This window comes from Trichosurus vulpecula, chromosome 3 (genome assembly GCF_011100635.1).
Source record: "Trichosurus vulpecula isolate mTriVul1 chromosome 3, mTriVul1.pri, whole genome shotgun sequence".
NCBI lineage: Eukaryota > Metazoa > Chordata > Mammalia > Diprotodontia > Phalangeridae > Trichosurus > Trichosurus vulpecula.
In genome coordinates, this window is record NC_050575.1 from 175,484,623 (window position 1) to 175,503,962 (window position 19,340).

General features: G+C 49.9%; 2 protein-coding genes across 6 annotated transcripts; one reads left to right on the plus strand and one right to left on the minus strand.

Annotated features, from left to right (window-relative positions):
* Nucleotides 1-784: 784 nt before the first annotated feature.
* On the minus strand, nucleotides 785-17,749 carry DPP7 (dipeptidyl peptidase 7). Of its 2 annotated transcripts, none has more exons than XM_036751915.1 (13): nucleotides 17,591-17,749; nucleotides 13,727-13,840; nucleotides 13,082-13,221; nucleotides 12,326-12,489; nucleotides 10,477-10,612; nucleotides 10,044-10,125; nucleotides 9,516-9,682; nucleotides 8,774-8,834; nucleotides 3,515-3,633; nucleotides 3,255-3,411; nucleotides 2,966-3,030; nucleotides 2,538-2,608; nucleotides 785-1,544 (listed from the first exon to the last, which is right to left on the minus strand). In XM_036751915.1, exons 1-13 carry the CDS (start codon nucleotides 17,697-17,699, stop codon nucleotides 1,445-1,447), a joined length of 1,485 nt encoding a protein of 494 aa, XP_036607810.1. In that variant the 5' UTR covers nucleotides 17,700-17,749; the 3' UTR covers nucleotides 785-1,444. The 2 variants fall into 2 exon arrangements, with proteins under 2 accessions (XP_036607810.1, XP_036607811.1); XM_036751916.1 differs by lacking the exon at nucleotides 785-1,544 and adding an exon at nucleotides 1,846-1,916 and having other exon boundaries at nucleotides 17,591-17,738.
* On the plus strand, nucleotides 4,128-7,676 carry LOC118844095 (kelch-like protein 9). 4 transcript variants are annotated; one of them, XM_036751913.1, is made up of 5 exons: nucleotides 4,128-4,719; nucleotides 4,870-5,213; nucleotides 5,737-5,989; nucleotides 6,721-6,881; nucleotides 7,212-7,676. In XM_036751913.1, exons 1-5 carry the CDS (start codon nucleotides 4,272-4,274, stop codon nucleotides 7,533-7,535), a joined length of 1,530 nt encoding a protein of 509 aa, XP_036607808.1. In that variant the 5' UTR covers nucleotides 4,128-4,271; the 3' UTR covers nucleotides 7,536-7,676. The 4 variants fall into 4 exon arrangements, with proteins under 4 accessions (XP_036607808.1, XP_036607806.1, XP_036607807.1 ...); XM_036751911.1 differs by having other exon boundaries at nucleotides 4,128-5,213; XM_036751912.1 differs by having other exon boundaries at nucleotides 4,128-5,213; nucleotides 5,758-5,989.
* Nucleotides 17,750-19,340: the final 1,591 nt, after the last annotated feature.

Genomic DNA, 19,340 nt, shown 5'->3' on the forward strand with positions numbered 1-19,340 from the left:
CAATATATGAAATAAATTTTAGAGCTTATTTAACATACAGTTCCACCATAGGATGTTCTCAGGTGTGGCACAACATACCAACCACAGCCATACACACACATGCACACCTTTTTCTCACCTGGGAAAATGACTTTACATGTTGCACAGATAGCTATTTCTACAAAGACTCCTCTCCAAACTACTGTCTGGTCCACAGGTCTTAAAGGATTTATAAAGAAACAGATGAAAGGGAGTTGGGTGTTTGTTTCTATTCCAGTCATAAGGAAGTAAGTTTAAATTCAAGAAAATTGGTAGAATTTTCTGGGCCTTCCCTTGGGTGGTCTACCTTGGCATTCCTTAATCCCAGTCAGGTCACTTCCTTGCTCAGGAGCACATTGGCTTCCCATTGCCCACAGGATAAAATATGAACTCCTTAGTCAGACATCTAAGGACTTCCACTGTCCAGCCCCTACATATACCATACCTTTCTGACCTCACTTCTTGATACTCCCCTTCACAGCACACATGTTCCATCTAAGAGTGACTTCTGGGTGTTCACTAGGACTTGTTCTAACATCTTTCTCTGTGTATTCCTGGCCATTCCCTGGCCGTTCCCATGGAACATTCCCTAATCACCTTTACCTCAAAGAATCCTTGCCCTCCTCACTTTTGTGTTAAACAGGGTGTGCGTTTAAAGCTACAATGGCTATTGGGATATCCCATATAGATTTGTGTAAACCTCTATATCCCTACTAGCATAGTGCCTGGCATACTGTGTGTGATCAATGTCTGTTGATTTGGCAACTTTCAGTTCTCATTGGGGTGAGCACAATTTTATTACTCTTCATTACAGAGACAATGTGGCATGACTCCTCTTCCCCATCAGCCTTAAGGAAAGTTTTTCCTGAGTCCTGACTGACTGACTCTAATGCTTAGTCTTCTGTAGCAGTGTGGTGCTATTTGTTACTCAGAGGTGGGGGAAGAGAACCTAACTTCAGTTATAATTGGGGGTGTGTGTGTGTGGCAGAGGACACCCATGGCTAACTTCATCTATTTTTAGAGACCCAGAATAACTAGTAAAGGTAAAGGGTTCAGGTTTTTGTTTTTTTGCTTTTGAGAGGGTGCAAAAAAGGGAAAGTCCTACTTACATTGCTACCTCTCCTCCCCCAAATTCCCTAAAATGGAAAACTCTGGCTGTATGGGAGCACCCGGAAAGGGACGTTTTGTTAAGCCCAGCTAGGAGGCAACCCTGTGTACAGATACTTCTTCACAGCCCAGATGCCACAGTCTATCAAGCAGGAGTTCGTCTGACATAGTCACAGGACTTTGAAAGTTTAATCCTGAGTTTGAATAGACATCCAAAGCCTCTACTTTGGGTCTGGCTTTAGAAATTGTCCTTGGCTGGCACTGAAGGTAGAGTCCCACACAGTATGATGAAGGCTGGTCCCAAGTTTTGGAAGTCACGTTACTGTTCATGTCTTCCTGCTTTCACCCATTCATGGATATATGCAGCTTCTAGCTTCCGGACCTCTATGACAGATGTGGGGTCTGCTGGATTGGACCCTCTGGAACAGGCAACACAAGGCAGGAAAGGTGAGTACTCTGCTTACCCTGTGCTGGGCCTTTGGGAGGCGCTCCAGCTCAGGGTTTGGTGAGAGGAGGCATGCAGGGCTGAGGGGTAGAGGCTGTGGCCTGAGAGTGCTTCTAAAATGCAGGATCAAACTAGTGACTTTGGCTTCATTGACATTATGTTCAAACCACCCAGTCACACTTTGGACTTTGCCACCTCACTTCAGCTGTTTTCTCCCTCTGCCCTTTGGCCCCCTTCTTTCTTTGGTGAGTTCTCCTGAGAAGCTCCAGTTTGAGGGAAGGTCTAGAAGCGGCATCACTCTCCATGCTTCACCACCATGTTCTCACAGGATACCTTCTCTGATCCCCTGCCCACAAGGTTGAGGGAGGTGGGGAGGGGGGAGGAATCTGAACTAGTGATTTTATCGGTAGAGGAAAATAGCTCAGCCAACAGTGCAGAATGGCACTTGTTCTGCATCTTCATCTTAAAGAGGGTTCTCTGAGGCACCAAAAGGTTAAATAATTTGGCTGCAGTCACTGCCAATATGTATCTGAGGCACAACTTGAACCCAGGACTTCTCAACCCCAAGTGAACTTTTATCTTCACAACACACCAAGCCATTTCTCATTTCTTCTGGGGCTTTTATTCTACTCTGTAGTATAGTGTATCATTTCAGTTACCCTGTTAAGGCACACTTATCTTTGTATTCTCACAGGATCTTTGCACATGGTAGGTTCTTTATTTGTTGGGTCAACTGAATATAATGTTTTTATAAAAATGTGTTGGTTTTGAATGCTGCCTAGACATCTGCTAGCTTTGAGCTGACCCCTGGGCATCACCTACCATGGCCCTAGAAACTAGATATGATCCTCCAAAATCCCCTTCGTAGGATTTCACTCTCGTGAGTATAATACAGACTGAGAAGAAATTCAAGAAGCCCATTCTATAAAAATAAAAAAAAAAAAAAAAGAAGCCCATTCTGCCTTACCTGAGATCTAGATGATGAGCTCCGCCTCGGATGGTGAGAGAGATCAAGGACGAACTCAGATTACTCCTTATCTGTTCAGAAGAAGGAAACCCCCCTGTAAAGTGGATTTTCTGGGAAAAGGTGGGGGCTGTCAGTACAGAACAGTACACCAAACCTCTGGGGTACCTTCCACAGTCAGGCAGAGGCAGTCAAAAAAGATGCAAGAAGTTCATTCAAACCTTAGTCCTATGGAGAAAGCTGAGCTGGCCTTGTTTGGTTCTTACCAGAATGGGAGTAGAGAGAGTTGAAGGTGGTTAGGCAGGCTAAGCCTGGAATAGATGGCTACCAAAAAATACTTGAAAAGGATAGGAGAAACCGGTGCCCAGTGTAGGTAGAGGGAATGGGGATGGCTTATCCTGCCATGAAGCACAGGCTTGCCAGATACTTACCCCACCCCCTGCCCAGGGATCCAGGTCTCCATTTGAAAATATGATGTTGCTTGCAGCTTTGAGATCTGAATAGGACAGATAGGGTATGAGCAAAATAAGTGAGGGCCAAAACATATTCACTGGACACTTGCTTATTAGGGTTTGAGCTCCAGTGGTAGAATGTGCAATCCTGAGGTCAGGGGCATGCTTGGAGGAATTATAGTTGGCTTCTGCACCCCCTTCCCATGGAAAATGGACTGTTACCTTCACAAGCTTTAACAGTGTAGGTGAAAAGTGACCAATGACTTACTATTCCCCCAGAAGTTGGTCTGCATCCAGCTTTTCCGGGGCCTGACGCCCCACCTAGCAAAACAATACTTCTCTCGGAGGTCACTGGTGAATGGGATCTCGGGAAACATGTCAGTTACATTATTACTGTCAAAGGTGAGGTTGATCTCAGTGCAGGCCTGAAAAATGTCCCATCCCAAAACATACCAGGTCAGGGCAGGGTCACTACAGGCAAGGTTTCCCTTCAGTCAGTTACCTACCCAATTGCCCCAAGCCTTGTACCTGATAATCCCAGGCCTCTGCACTGGGGCCTGTGCCACAGCCTGTGGGGTCAGCACACTTTTGGTAAAGTTTGTAGATATCATAACACGGCTCTGTCCCAGAAGCATTGTAGAGCAATCCTAAGAGGATGGAATTTATTAAAGTGTTTACAACATACATGCACTGCCCAGGCCAAAGGGGTGTTAGGAACTGTAAGAGAATTTCACATTCCAAATAATTTAATGGACAAGACTCTGTTACTTCTTCTCTTCCCACCCACCCCCTGCCTGCCAACTTAAATAATAGTGCATATTCAAGGTTTTCCCCCCTTGGTGGTGTTTCAAGACTTCTGCCTGCTCTATCTACCTCCACCTCTCTTAAGAAGAATTTAGATACGGGCCTGGGAAATCTTGGTAGAGCCAATCTCATACCCCCAAAATGAAGCACCTTCCAGCACCACTAGACACAGCCTCGAGGGCTCTGCTCCCCAAGGCCTTGCCCCCTCCCACCCAGAATGCTAATTTAATCTGCACAGCTCACTGCTGGAGGCGGGCACATTGCCTCCTTAGATCCACCAATGCCTAGCAAGAGGAGACAGGCCCAGGCTTGCCCGGATGACATGTAAGTCCCTGACTGAAACAAGCCAATGGCAGTCAGGGACCCTCTTTCTTTTCTCCTATGTTGATAAAAACTCCTCAGAAGACGTGGAGCTTGGAGAGTGCAAAGTGAGCAGCCCCATCTGGCCCACAACGGCGGGTGAGTGAGGACCTTAGGGACCATGTCAGCAGCTCAGCCTATGGTGTCAGCCACATATCCCCAGAAGCTGTTAGAAGGAGTTGGAAATCTGTGGCAGCTGGGGGTCTTGTGTGATGTGACCCTTGAAGCTGGTGGCATCCACTTTCCTGCCCACCGAGTAGTCCTGGCCTCAGCCAGTGGCTACTGCCGGGCCCTTTTCCTGGGTGAGGCAGGCCCAGAGACCGTTGTCCGGCTGCAGGGCATTCAGCCCAGGGGGCTGGAGAACGTGCTCCACTTTCTCTACTCTGGGAGGCTGCACCTCTCACCAGACAACGTCAAGGAGACGGCGCAGGCAGCCGAGGTCCTGCTGGTTCGTGATGCCATCCGCCTTTGCTGTGCTTTCCAAGGCCCCACCATGGCCCCACCTGGGAAGGTCACTGAAGCCCTTGAGGACGAGCAACATGTCCAGGAGTTGCAACAGGATGCACTGAGTGAGTTCCTGGAGAGGATGGGGATGCGGGGGGCTCAAGAGCCAACAGTTTGTGAGTTGGCTATGAATTGGTTGGGGAAAAGCCCTGTAAGATTCCCAGAAGCCACCAAGATGCTGGGGCAGCTCTACTTTCCACTGTTGTCACCCACAGAGCTTCAAGGCCCTGTCCAGGCCACATCCGCTATGGAGACTGATTTCGCTCGACCCAAGGCCCTGAGCTACCACATGCATGCTGGTGCCCAGCCAGCCCTGCAGACGGAACATGTATGCCCACAGGCCACTGTCCCTTTTCTGCTTGTCCTGGGAGGGCGTGGACCCAACAACCAGCTCAGTGGGGATGTGTGGGCCATGATGCTGGCTAACGGGACCTGGAGGAGAATGGGGAAGCTGGCCACACCACTGTACAATCATGCTGTGGCTGTGCTCAGTGGTTTCCTCTATATCCTGGGAGGCCAGTCCAAGTTTGACCCAGCTGGCCAGCATCCGTCCAATGAGGTGAGAGCCTTGTGTGAGGCCCTAGAGTAGAAGCAGTCAGAGCTAGGCAGATCCCTGGTTTGGAGAGCACGATCTCAGCTACACTGAGAAAAGAGTGAGACAAGCTTGAGAGCCAGAGTCCAAAGTCCTGGGAGACCTCTCTACCCTTCCACTGACTTTTACAAAGGTGAAGGACTTTTCTAAGCAGAGATGTTCTGCAGTCTTACTGAATTACAGAGCTTATCTGGCTGAGAGCCCTAACAGAGAAGAGGGGAAAAGTCGGGGGCCCAGTGATGCTCTTCTCTTTATCCACCAAAACTCACCATGAGTCCCTTCCTGGTCACCCAGGCTGGTGATCTCAGGCCTGGGGAGCTCTATACTGCGCTTCTGCCCGAAATCCAAGTGATTACTGTGGCCAATAACTGGGGCTTTAGTTTTCCCTTCTTAATGGGTAAACACAGGCATCCAAAAGGAGGGAGGGCTAAGTGAAGAAGGGCTATGCCCAGAATACAAACCCTACTCACAGCAATCCCTGGACCCCTAGGTATTTCGATTTGATCCCCAGCATGGTACCTGGCTGCAGGTAGCTGGCATGCTACAGAGGAGAAGCCGATTCCATGGGGCTGTCCTGGGCAAGGCTATTGTGGCTGTAGGTGGTGGGACACTGTTGGGGAAACTCACCAGCACCGTGGAGGCTTATGAGCCCATTCAAGACACCTGGAAGTGGCTGGTGCCTTTCCCTGTACCTGTGGCTGACCATGCTGGAACCACACACGAGGGCCTTCTCTATATAGCAGGTGAGCTAAATGAAAGATGGTTTCCCTTTTCTGTCCAGATGGAGAAACTGAGGAGGGGTAAGGGGATCACAAGAATAGACAGAGAGAGAGGCCAAGCTCAGATAGGAATGCTACCCAAACTTTGACCCTTGATGGGAGCATGAGCAAGTCTGGGTACCAACCACACACCAGCCTTTATCAGTGAGAAAGAAACAAAAGAAATTCACTTTCTAAAAGGTGGCATAGTCTGAAAACATAAAGCTCCCAGGAAGGGCTAAATCAGGGGCTCTTAACCCTTCTTTATCAGGGACCCCTTTGGCAGTCTAGTGGAGCCTATGCACACTTTCTCCCAATAGTGTTTTTTAATGCAAAAATAAAATACACAGATTAAAGGAAACTCATCATATTGAAAGTTACCTAAAAGGGCACTTAAGACTTTAAGACTTTTGGAAAACTCTGTAGCTCTACGTGTGTGGATGTATATACACATAGAGAAAGACTGATAGATGGATGGGAGAAAGGAGAAGGAGGGAGAGCACGGTTCATGGACCCCAGGTTAAGAACTTTCAGTTTAGAGAAACAATTTATAACAGATCACAAAGGAAATCTGGGGGATAAGGGCAGGACAGGATGAAAGCTCTAGGGACCAGGTCTCTAGAACCATGCCTGCCTTATTAAATGTGGGGTGTTTAGAGTTTGCCAGAGGATAGGAAGTGTGTGACTTCACCCATTTCTTCCCTTCCCCACCTAAGGTGGCTTCTCTTCAGGTAAGACCTTAAACCTACTGAACTGTTACCTTCCACGTCTGCATCGCTGGATCCCCAACCACCCACTGACTTTCTCCCGCTGTGAACACAGCCTTGCCGCTTCCAGAAATACCCTCTTCTGTGTTGGAGGCCGGACCCTTAGCCCAGTGAGTGTCATGGGGAGGAGCTGGAGGTTGGGGGAAGGTTGAGCTTGGTTTAACTGAGCAAGGGATATGTAGGGGGCCAGCCATTAAGTACTGAACCCACCCCACCCCACCCCCAAACTCATTTCCATCCTATAGGTGAAAAAAATGAGGCCTCAAAGGAGCATCTAAGATCATGCAGCTAGCTCATGGCAGAGCTAGAACCCAGGTCTCCTGCTAATATGCTTTATTCCCATCACGGTGTAAAGCCCTGAGAATTCTAGTCTTCTTGGGAACTCCTACGACTCCCAAGGACAGTAGCTACATGTGACTGATAACCACTTGTGTGCACAGGCAGGGGCATGGGTCCATGTTGCTGAGACTGAGTGCTACAGCCCAAGCACAGACCAGTGGACAGTTCTGCGTCTCATCTCCCTAGCCCGATGCCAGTTAAGCATGGTTGGGCACAAGGACCAGCTCTATGTCACAGGCGGGGGCTCTCTGGGCACCAGGACCAAGGAGGCTACAGTCCTGGTGTCCAAGCCAGCGGGTTGGGCCTGGCAGGAGGTTGGCTTCCTGCCACAGCCACTGCTGGATCACGCTTCTTGCATCTTTGCCCTACCCCTCTGTGGCGTTCCAGTCCCTCAGGAGAGAGAAACCCACCCTGGTTACCAATGAAGAGCAGAGGAGGCTAGCAGGAAAGTTACAGCAGGTGGGGGAGAAAGGCTGCCCACCTTAATCTGGCCTCCTTTCTCTGAGCATCAGTGTGCCTGTCTGGGCTCCAGTGAACTATACTGAATAAAGATGAATACAACTCAATCCAGATGCACTAATGGGGCTCTCGGGCTGGACAGGTGGAGGGGGGAGTCCTGGACTCTGGCGTCACTGGCCCCAACACTCACCCTCAGAACAGAGATGATGGGGGACAGGCTGTGGTAGAGCATCAGACCCTAGTTCTTGCTACAGTCAGACTTCCCCATCATGCCTGACATTCCCTATGGATTCCAGGGCCACGGTAACCAGAGACAATGCCAACACATGTACCTCCCTAGACTTGCTAGTCCTTGGGTGAGATGAAAGCTCTGTGTCCTCAGGCAAATCACGACCCCTCTCTGGAGCTCAGTTTCCTCGTCTGTGCAAGGATGGGGCTGGACTAGGATGATCCATGATAGTAATTATAGCAAGCATTTAAAAGATACTAAATGTTTTGCAAAGCACTTCATACATTCCCTCATTTGATCCTCACATAAGATAAGTGCTATTATGCCCATTTTTACAGATGAGGAAGCTGAGGCTGAAACAAGTGTTAAGTAACTTGCCCAGGCTCACACGCTTAGTAGGTATTTGGAGGAATATTTGAATGTCAAGTCTTCCTGACTCCCAGGCCAGCACTCACTGCACCACCGAGGTGCTGTGAGATCCCTTCCAGACCAAGCCATTCTCTTTTGTTTAGGTCAGCTCTCCTCCACGGTGAGGGGAGCCTTCTTCTCTCTATTCTTTCTATTCCTTGCTCCTGCTCTGACACCCCCCTTACCATCACCTCTGCCCTCTTTTCTCCGCTCCCCCCCACCCCCAACCATAGTCTTCTCATCATTTTTCTGCTGGGCACCTCAGGCAAGGGGTGCCAGTGAAAGGAAGACTCTGCCCATAGGTTGGGCCCCTAGGGACTGCTTGCCAGAGGGTGCTGGGACTCCACTAGGAAACAGCTCCTTGTTCACATTCCTTCGCTGCATGAACATGAAGTTCTAAGCCAGCCCTAAACTTGAGTTCTCACAGAATACAAAACCACCAGGCCGGTAACGGGCCATTCAACCTATGTCTGTGACCGCTGGTTGCTGGGGGAGGAAACTGGCCAGATTCCCCTCCGCCCAACAGGCTCCCAGACCCAGCTCACCAGCGGGTATCTGAACACTTACCAGCCAGTTCCCTGAGCCCCTGGATCCGATTCTCTGCACTAAGTAGCCGGTCGCATCCCACCTGGTAAGAGACATGCTGGTCAGTCTCCCTACTTATCTCAGTGGGGAAGAGAGCTCAGGAACTCCGAGGTTGGGACACAAGACTTCCAGCATCATGGTCTTGACTCTCATCATCTCTGGCACAAACTGGGAAGACAGTTTTGTTGACACAGGAGGGAACCTTTGTCCCAGGGATAAAAATGGGATGGCTCAAACCCTGGGTTATGAAGGCAGTGGGATTGTGGAAACAAAACAGACATTTCTTATTCAAAAGCCTTGGGTTCAAATCCCAGCTCTGTTGTTTTTCGCTTATGTGACCCTTGGCTAGTCACCTCACATCTGTGGGCCTCAGTTTCCTCATTTGTAAAATGAAGGCTTTGGAACAGATGATCTGGAAGGTTCCCTTCAGTTCTCAATCCTCTAAGATTTAAACTTTTAAGGGGCTGGACTTCAGCCTGGATTCATTGTTCCTTTTTAACCTTGTTTTGGAAAGCTTTTGCCGCCATGGACTTAATCGGGAGTATCTTGCCACAGGCTCAAACAAGACTGGTCAGGCTAAGCCAAACCACCCACCTCTGCCTCCTTTCATCTGCTGGAATTGTGTTATTTAGAAATAAGAATCCCCAGCTCGGGTTGGGGGCAACTCTGGCAGATGTTCTTCCACTCCCTCCCACAGTGTCCAATGGCCCCTGGGACTCCTTACCTTGACAGGATTGGCTGGGAAATGGCCCATGAAATCAGTGGGGTAGGGGTAGTCCATCATTGTGATCATGGTGAAGGCATTTCGGGCAAACTCAAACAGCTGGGTGATGGCTGAGTCACTTGAAGGCTGCGTGCAAGTGCCCATTTCCTGGCTGATTCTGTCAAAGGCTTTGAGGAGAAGAAGAAAAGAAGGAACATGCTAGTCATCACATCCCAAGCGGATGCTGCTGCCTGAGCAAAAAGCAGCTAAGATGATATTATGAGTCTAAAGCAGTTTTCTCACTATACAGAGGAATGTCCACTGATGCCTATGGCAGTGTGCTTCAGGGGAAGGAGCAGTGAACCAGGAATCCGGATGTAGTACTCTGTCACTACCAAACCACTGTGACCTTGTGCAAGCAAACTCAGGCTTTTGTCTATCAGTGAAATGAGGATAACATCACCTGCTTTGCCTCTACTGAAGAGCTGCTTAAGGACCAAATAGATTAGTAAATGAGAAACTACAGACGTAAAGAAGAATTACTGTTACCTCTTTGTAGGTAGAGGTCTCTGATTAGTCTGAAGGCTTCTCGAACTCCCTGGACACACTCAGGGCTGTGGTTCTCAAAGTCCTGGAGGAAAAACCCCCCCAAAGTATGTGAGTCCCCCCTCTATTCTTTGCTACAAGCCAAACCCTGTGCACTTTCCCTAGGGGAAGCCACGGCAGTACAGGGTGCAGAGGAGAGCTGTGAAATAGAAGGACCCACGGGACCCCAATTCAACATTTAAAGACAAAAATTAAGCAGGCCTTGCTTCCAAGGCGCTCACGTGCTAATATGTGGGGTACAAGTACACAGCTGAGTATAATACAAGGTCATTCAAGGGCTGCTGGCAGCATGATGCCAGGAGGGACCAGCCTCTAAGCAAGGGCTGCTGCTGGAACCACTAGAGCTTCTGCAGACTAGGGTGCAGGTCCAACTTACAGTAGTGACATCTCTGAAAAACTGGCGGGGATCTCCAATGCCAGCGATGGACAGCACAGGGGCACTGGCAGCCAGGGCTCCAGCCACGAGGTTGGGGTACTTCATCCTCATGTAGGCACTGAGCATCCCTCCATAACTGGGGAGACAACCAGAGAAGGCTCTGCATGACTCTCCTGCCTCCTGAGTCTGTCCAGCCTTCCCAACGCATTCCCTGCACTCCTGCCAGGCCAAGATCCTTGCTGTCCCCCTGGAAATACTAGGCTCGACCCCACCTTTCAACCCTGTTAAAGATGGGAGCTCTAATACTTGTGCTGTCTACCTCACTGAAAGGAGGGTGAGAAAATAATTTTCTGAATTGCAAAGAGCTATATGAAAAGGAGTCTCTATTGTCATCTAAATTCCACCCACCCTTCAAGGCCTACTCCATAGAAGTATCCACTTCCATGCCTAGAGAGCAGTTAAAATTCCCCCAGGCCTGGAATAGCAGCAGAATGGGAGAACAGAAGGAAGCTCTCCTTGGAACCCAAAGGAGGGAATTTTAGAGCCCATAAGAAGTCCTCCTGACTGTGGGGCCCTCAGTTTCGTCTGGAGACAAGGATGTGCTTTTCTCTTCAGGAGAGTGTTGGGAGGATTAAATAAAATGATGCTTCACAAGAAAATGAAAAAATAATCCTACAAAGGCAGGTATTATCATCAGCCAATCAATGAGCATTTATAAGGCACCTATTTAGGGCCAAGCAGCGTGCTAAGAACCCCTGCCCTTGAGGAGCTAGGCAGGTATATGTAGGCAGGTAGAGACAGAATTGATACAAGAGAATTTTGAGGAAAAGGCAGAGGGATCAGCAAAGGCTTCATGTATGATATGATGCTTGAGCCTTGAACAAAGCCAGAGATTCTAAGGAGCAAAGGTGAGGAAGGAATGGGGAAGAGACAGGACAAAGGCCCAGAGAGAGGAAAGAGAAAGACAGGCATCAGAAATAGCAAGAAGGCCAGTTTGGTTTGAAAGGAGAGAATGTGAGGGTAAGTAAAGTTGAAGAAGCCTTGGAAGTAGGTTGCAGCCAGGTCAGGAACATCTTTAAAAACCAAACAAAGGCTTTTACATTCGCTCCTAGGCTCACTGAGTAAGGGAGTGATGTAATCAGCAGCTTAGAGGCTTGCCTTAGAGCAGAGGAAGGCTGAAGGCAAGATCATGTAGGAGGCAATCGCAGTCATCTAGGGGAGAGGTGATGAGGGTCTGGGCCAAGATGGCAGCCGTGTTAGTGGAGAGAAGCAGACTGATACTGGATGGGTGGGGGTTAGAGGGAGGTGTCAAGGAGGAGTGAGGTTTTGAAACCAAGTGATTGGAAGGGTGATGGTGTCCTCAACGGAAATAAGGCAGTCTGGCAGAGGGGTGGGTTTGGGAGGAAAGAGGAGCGAGTTGCTTTGGATATGCTGAGTTTATTATGCCTATGGTGCATCCAGCTCAAAATGTCCAATAGGAAATTCATTACTATTAACTGTCACTAATTGGCAGAGAGGTGGCAAGGACTGGGAGTATAAACCCATGCTGGGAGGGTTTGGATTATCCCATATAAATCCAAACCACAGTAGGTCAAGTAGGAAAACCTGGAGAGCTAAGGCACATGCCTTAGTCCCTTAGTGCTCTACTGTATTAGAAACTTCTAATAAGCTAGGCACTGAGTGAGACACCATCTTTAGAGATGGCAGAGAACATGGAAGAAAAAGCTGGCCTGGAAAGACAGTGGGGCTGACCCTAAATGGCAAGTCTTATTCTGAGATTTACCCCAAAGAGGAAGCTTGTGAAACACCTGCTGCCCCTCAGCCACCATGTGGATCCACAGGGACATACCTCCCTCCAAAGGTGATGACAGACACATTTTCAGCCTTGTATTCCTTTTGCAGGGCCTGGATCAGTACAGCAAAGTCAGCCAAGGCCTGCTCCACTGTAAGCAGGGCAGTATTTCCCTTCTTGGTGGACTGGACCCCAAATGGGAGAGACTTTCCATAGTAACGCTGGAAAATAAGAACAAAAAACAGACTGACCCCAACAATCCCATCTCAGCCCAGCATTAGGCTCTACTGGCCAAGACCATAAGTGGGCCTGTTCCCTGGTAGGTCTCCTACTTGGGTCACAGGCAAATCCACTGCACAGGGGTAGCTCATTTCTGAGCTTCAGAGGTGTGTCTGCCAGACCTGTGCATGTTAAAAGATGACAGAGGCAGGAATGGAGAACACAAGGGGCCAGATTATATCTTTTCAAGTGCCAGAAATTATTCAAAATACTTTCATTCCAGAGCAGCTAGGTGGCGCAGTGAGCAGAGCACTGGCTCTGGAGTCAGGAGGACCTGAGTTCAAATCCAGCCTCAGACATTTGACACATGCAAGTTTTCTTTTAAAGCCTGAGTAAAAAGGTGATTCCATCAGGGCTGTTTGAATGTGACTGTCCTTGGGCCCAATGGCTGAGCTGCGGTGACATGAACCGAAACAAACATCGAAAGGAGAGAATGGAGGCGCGATCTTTTCCTCTCCTTGACTGGACCGTCGGCCTCCTGTCACCTGCCCAGGAAGGAGCCCCAAGTCTGAGAATCAGTCCCACTATACCCACATGTTCAGCAAAAATGACCAGGGCCTCCTCAACCGATGCTAGCTCCAGAATGAAATTGCAGTTATTGGCAAAGTCCCAGACATCAGCTTCATTTCCCGTATAAAAAAACATCGGTCCTGTTCCCTTCTTCCAGAACTTCTCTGTGAGACAGAACAAGAGAAAGAGAGAGGGCGTTCTCTAACCGTCAAAGAAAACATCCTGGGCTGTCCCCTCCAGGGAAAGGGCTTGCTGTAGTTTAACAGAATCAGATAGGGGCTTTAAACCAGATGCTGGATTTCTTCTCACACCCACTCCCAGGAGCCCCAAGACCAGTCAACTTCAAAAGATTAAGCTGCAGGGGATCCAAACCAAACCCAAACAGCCCCTCCCCTCAAGAGGCTTATGTTTTACAGGGCAGCCTGGGGCTCTACCTAGAGGCCCTGGAGTAATGGTTTCCCCATCCACTGGCCTCCCCTGGCTGGACAGTGGCAGAAAGCCAGACCGGGGAGTGAGTCTTCTACCGTCCAAACTGCCAACAGCCCTCAATTACTCAACCAACATATGTATATACATATATGTACAAACAAAATACACATATGGTAATTATTTTTGTGGGGAGAGTCCTAGCTGGGGTCCTCCCCTCCCACTGTCTTTGCCAGACCTCACCTGTGACCAGGAACCGCTGGAGATACGTGTGGTTGCCGTAGCTCTCAAAGTTGAAATGATCCAAAATCTGTTCAAAGTATCGTTCCTGGAAGTCCACCTGGGGAGCTCCTTGAACTGGGGAAGGGTCACAGTGGGTTAGCAGCTATGTCAGCCAAGGCACCCGGGACTCAGCTTGGAGGACACTGTGCCTGAGGGACAGTGCAGTTAGAGAGACCAAGGGACCAAGAGGAGAAGAAAGGAGATAACCTTGGGGGAGGGAGGGGCATGGGAGCTGAATGCACAGAATGTACAGAATGAAGGGGAAGCGGGGGCCAGGGATGGGATCTGAGAGAGGGTCAAGAAATCCATTTGAGTGGAGACATCGGGAGGCGACCTCTAAATTCTATAATCTTCCTAAGAACTCACCACCTCATCCAAATTTGGGAACGTTTTGACTGAAGGACTTTGGGGGAAAGGCTTGGGGAAGGGGGTTTATTTCAATTCAACAAACAATATCTGCTTATACGCAAGGTACTGTGCTTAGTGCTGGGGATACAATGATGAAACAGTCCTGCCCTCAAGAGCTTACATTCTCCTGGACAGCAATAACATGCACAATTCTTATTATATACAGAGTAGGCAAGAAGACATTTCAAAAGGTAAAGAGTGATAAAGCTGGGGTACTCCAGAAAGATCTCATGGGGAGAGAGGCACCTGAGTGGTCTTGAGGGGAGCAAGGGATCCTATAGGACAGACTGAGAAGGGAGTACTTTCCAGACAATACTTTGCCTGTGCAAAGACACGGAGGGGAGAGATGAGATGTTGTAAGGCAACAGCTAGCAGGCCAGCTTAAGTGAAATGGAGTGTGTGGAGGGGAGTAATATGGATCCTGGAAATGCAGGTGACAGTCAGACTGCAGGAGGCCTCAAACACCAGACTGAAGATTTAATATCTGATATCTTAGAAGCAATAAAGAGTCAAAGAAGATTCTGCAGTGGGGAGTTAAGATGGTCACCTCTGTTTTAGGAGTGTCAACTGGACAACAGTTTGGAGAATGGTCTAGAGAAGGCAGGGAGCCCACCAAGGAGGCTACTGCAGTGGTCAAGGCAAGAGGTAATGAGGGCCTGGGCAGAGGCTGTATGGGAGGAGAGAGGTAGAGAAATGGGAAGGTGGTCGATGAGGGAAAAGTGACAAGATGTACCCATTGATGGTGTCACTGAAGACTCATCTTCCCTGAGTTCAAATCCAGCCTCAGACACTTACTAACTATGTAATCCTAGGCAAGTCACTTTACCCCATTTGCCTCAGTTTCCTCATCTGTAAAATGAGCTGGAGAAGGAAATGGAAAACCACTCCAGTACCTTTGCCAAGAAAACCCTAAAAGGATTCATGAAGAGTCAGAGACACCACTGAAAAATGACGGAACAAAAAAAACCCAACAGATAGATAGATAATAGATGAATTTATAAATAAATAAATCATATATCCTAAAACAGATTGAAGTACAAAAAAAAAATTCAAGGTTTAAGAGACAGTAAAGGGCCACAAAGATGAATTTGCAAACCTGCGTGACTGAAAGAACAGTGGTGCCCTAAATAGAAACAAAGAAGTTAGGAAGAGGGGAAGGTTTCAGGGAAAATAAAATGAATTTTGTTTTGGATGAGCTTTATTTGAAATACTGATGGGAGATCCAGATGGAGTTGTCCAGTAGGCAGTTGGTACCATGGCACGAGGGTTCTGGAGAAAAAATTAGGGGTGTGTGTGTGTGTGTGTGTGTGTGTGTGTGCATAGAGAGAGAGACAGAGATTTGGAAATTACATCCATAAAGATGATAATTTACATTATGAGGAGCCAATGAGATCTGTGAGCAGCTTATCAAAGGAGAGAGGAGAGTCAGAGAAGAGGGCACAGTACAGAACTTTGAGGGATGTTGATATCCCATACAATAATCTACCACCAGGAAACTAGGGCATACCTGGGCATCTTGCCACCCGCCTTGCAGATGTCACCCCACCTAGATTAGCCACCTTCCAGACAGGACCTCTGAAGGCCATCCCCAACCCCCCTTCTCAAAATTAATCCATTCAGCTTTGAAACTGTCCTATAGCTGAGAGGTCCTGATGAATAAGAACAAAATTAGCTATCACAAAATCATCAGGAAGCTAGGTGGCACAGTGGGTAGGCCAGGACTTGGAATCAGGAAGACCTGAGTTCAAATCCTGCCTCAAACATTTAGTTGTATGATTCTAAGCAAGTCACTTAACCGTTCTTGGCCTCAGGCTAATAACTGCAACCAACCTTGAAAGGTTGCTGTAGGACCAGATGAGGTAACAGGTAAAGCACTTTGCAAACCTTAAAGCAGCGTCTAAATGCTGGCTACTAAGTGGCCATAGACCACCGTTCACATCCAATCTATCTATCTACCACCAGAATATAAATTTCTGCCTTGCAATCTCATCACCCGCCCTGCCCTCCCCTGACCTCCCTCCCTCTCTTGTTTTTCTTTAAATCATTTGCTCTAGAAACAGTAATGGAAGCTGGGCTTGACAGCCCACTGCCCCACGTTCTATTCACTCATAGTCACTGTGACTGTACAGACCGAGGCTCCTTCTCCTGGCCCCTCTCTCCTACTGAAGCTACTGGAGGGTGGGCGCTGTCTCATTTTTGTCTCTGTGCACTCACAACTCAGCCTGGCTTAGGTCAGTTAGTAAATGAATATTCACCCCCCCCCCCCACCCTTGGGTGGGACGGAGATGATGAGCCAGCAAAAGAAGTGGTCAACTAGGAAGAGAACCAAGGGCGGGTCATGGAGACCAAGGGAGGAGCTTCCAAGAATGGGATGTGGTCGATGGTCTCATCGTGCAGTCCAGGAAGGAGGAACCCTTAGAAAGGACTTGAGCAAACCAAGAGACTTTAGGCAACCATAGACGGAATGATTAAGGGGCAAACAGGAAAATGGAGACAGTACAAGTGTAGACGAGCCTTTCTAGGAGTCTGAGAGGAGGGAGGGAGGGCGAAGGGGCAGGAGTCAGGATATTCTTAGGGCCTGTCAGTCACACACACATTGAAGGATGGAGGAGTTTGGTTAAGGCGGTGGGGGTGTCAACAGGTATGGAGAGGCTGAAGGTGGGGGCCGAGGGGGAGGGAATGAATGACCCCTAAAGCTTGCAGAAGAAACGGGCGGGGAGGGGGGGGAGGGAGGTGTGAATCTGCCTCAGCAAGGGGGAGGGCCACCTCTTCACCAGACTACAACATGGGCGGAGAAAATGGGGGTTGGTGAAGGCCCTTGAGAGCAATTAAAAAAACACCCCACGAGCATTTATTAAATGCCTACTATATGCCAGGCACTGTGCTAAGCCTGGAGAAGTAAATACAAAATGGAGCAGGCCCTGCCCTCAGGAAGCTTCCTCGTATTTCATTAGAGACCCGTGTCTACGTGAATGTACAAAATAAAGGCACCGGCTGCTGGGGGTCAGGACCGGTTCGTGTAGGGGCTGTGCACCCTGCCCGCTTGGCACACAGTGGGTCCAGCACAAGGGCTGGCACATAAAATGCCCGGCGGCAGCCTCTGTACTCTGGTACAGTGGAAAGCCCCTCCACTATGGGAGGGCCAAGGGGGAGTGGGTTTGGAACCGCCGCGTGGAAGGGGCCGGGGCTGGGGGCGTCTGGGTGAGAAGGGATGGGGGGCGGGGGTCTCTGGGTACGTGGTGGAGGAGGGACAGCATTTAAGGGAGGAACTGAGGAACGTGTCTAGGGGGAAGCTTGGTCTTGGGGCTCGTCTGGGAGGTCAGGGTTCGGGGGAGGTTCCGGGGCTCGGAAGCACGGAACTGGGGGGCCGTTGGAAGACTGGGGGCTGGGTTTGGGGGAGGGGCTGGGGTCACTCACCCCAGGACTCCCCGCTTCCCGGGCCCAGCCCCAGCAGCAGCAGCAGGCTGGTCAAGCTGAGGGTAGGGCCCGGCCAGGAGGCGGACACGCGGGTCCCGGCGCCCATCATCCCGAGTCCAGCCTTCCACTCCCGCGCAGCCCTCCGAGATTGGGGCACAGCCGACTGTCACGTGACAGGCGCCCACGTGATTGCACAGACTCGGAAATCGGTCACGGGACGGGCGGAGCCTCGAGGGAGCCCCGGACCCGGTTGCCTCTCTCCGAGGGGACGCAGGCTGCACGTCCGTGCAATGGGTGCGGCGCCCGTGGGCTCAGTTTCCCCATCCGTGCAATGGGGGCAGCGCCTGCCGTCCGCTCCCTCCTGGGCCGAATGGGTGTTCGGGCTCATCACCTCGAGGCGCAGCTTTAAGACTTTAGACCCCCAAGGTGACGAGGCCCAAGTTCCAACCTCTTCATGCTGCCGACGGAAAAACCGGGTCGGAGGGAGGGAGCCTTTGGATCGTGGGTGTGGGCGCTGCGGCCGCACGGGGAGAGCGGGGGCGCCGAGGCCGAGAGAGGTCGAGTAATCATGAGGACAGTGACCACGACCAGGGCACTTAACTCCGGCCGCTGGGCAGCGCGGATCCCGCTGCTCAGTCCACACCGCTTGTGGCACGGCCGGAATTAGAACTCAGGTCCGCCGGCTCCCCAGGCCAGGGAGTGAGCACCGTAGGGGGCTGTGGAGTTTGCACTGTGCGCCCTGGGAAGGCAAGACTCGCCCTGGAACAGTCAGGGTCAGAGGGGACCTCCCGTCAAGGACAGACCTGACCGCGTCTCCCTTCGCCCTCAAGCCCTCCCCACCCCCACCCCCTCCAATTCAGTACACTCCAGGGGCTCTCCGTTATCTTCAGGCCCAAATATTAAATCCTCCGTTTGGTTTCATACTCTGTCCCCCTCCAAGGCAGCTGTTGAGTCGGGAAGACCTGAGAAGCTTATTGAGCTGTGTGACCTTGGGCAAGTCCCTTAGCCTCCGCTTGCCTCAGTTTCCTCACCTGTAAAATGGGCATAATACCACCTCCCTTCCCAGGTTACCTTTCCTGCCTTCTTACCCTCCTCCAGTAACACCAGCCTCTGCTTTCTCTAGCACAAGACACTCCAGCTCCGACTCTGGGCCTCTCCCTCCCCTAGCTTCCCTTAGATCTCCGCTAAAGTGCTGCCTTCCGCTGGAAGCCGTTACCCAGATCTTAGTGCCTTCCTCCTTTAATTATCTCCCGTTTGTCTTGTCTCTATCTCGTTTGCACTGCTGCCTTCCCCTTTATATTGAGTTCTTGGGAGCAGGGACTGACTTTTGCATCTCTTTGTACCTCTAGTACTCAGCCCAGTGCCTGGCACATAATGGCCACTTAATAAATGCTTCTTGATTTGGTCTCTGAAAGAAAAGTGGGCCAGGCATACCTCGTTTTATTGCAATTCACAGAGAATCGTGTTTTTTACAAACCGAAGGTGTGTGACAGCTCTGGATTCAGCAAGGCTCTTGGTGCCATTTTTCCAACAGTGTGTGCCCACGTGGTGTCTTCTTGTCACATGTTGGTAATTCTCCAAATATATGGTGATCTGTGATGGGTGATCTTTGATGTGACTACTGTAGTTGTGTTGGGTCCCCTCTAACCACACCCATAGAAGATGGGGAACTTCATCATAAATATTGTGTATGTTCTGACTGCTCCACTGATTAGCTGTTTCCCATCTCTTTCTCCTCCTCTCCCCAACA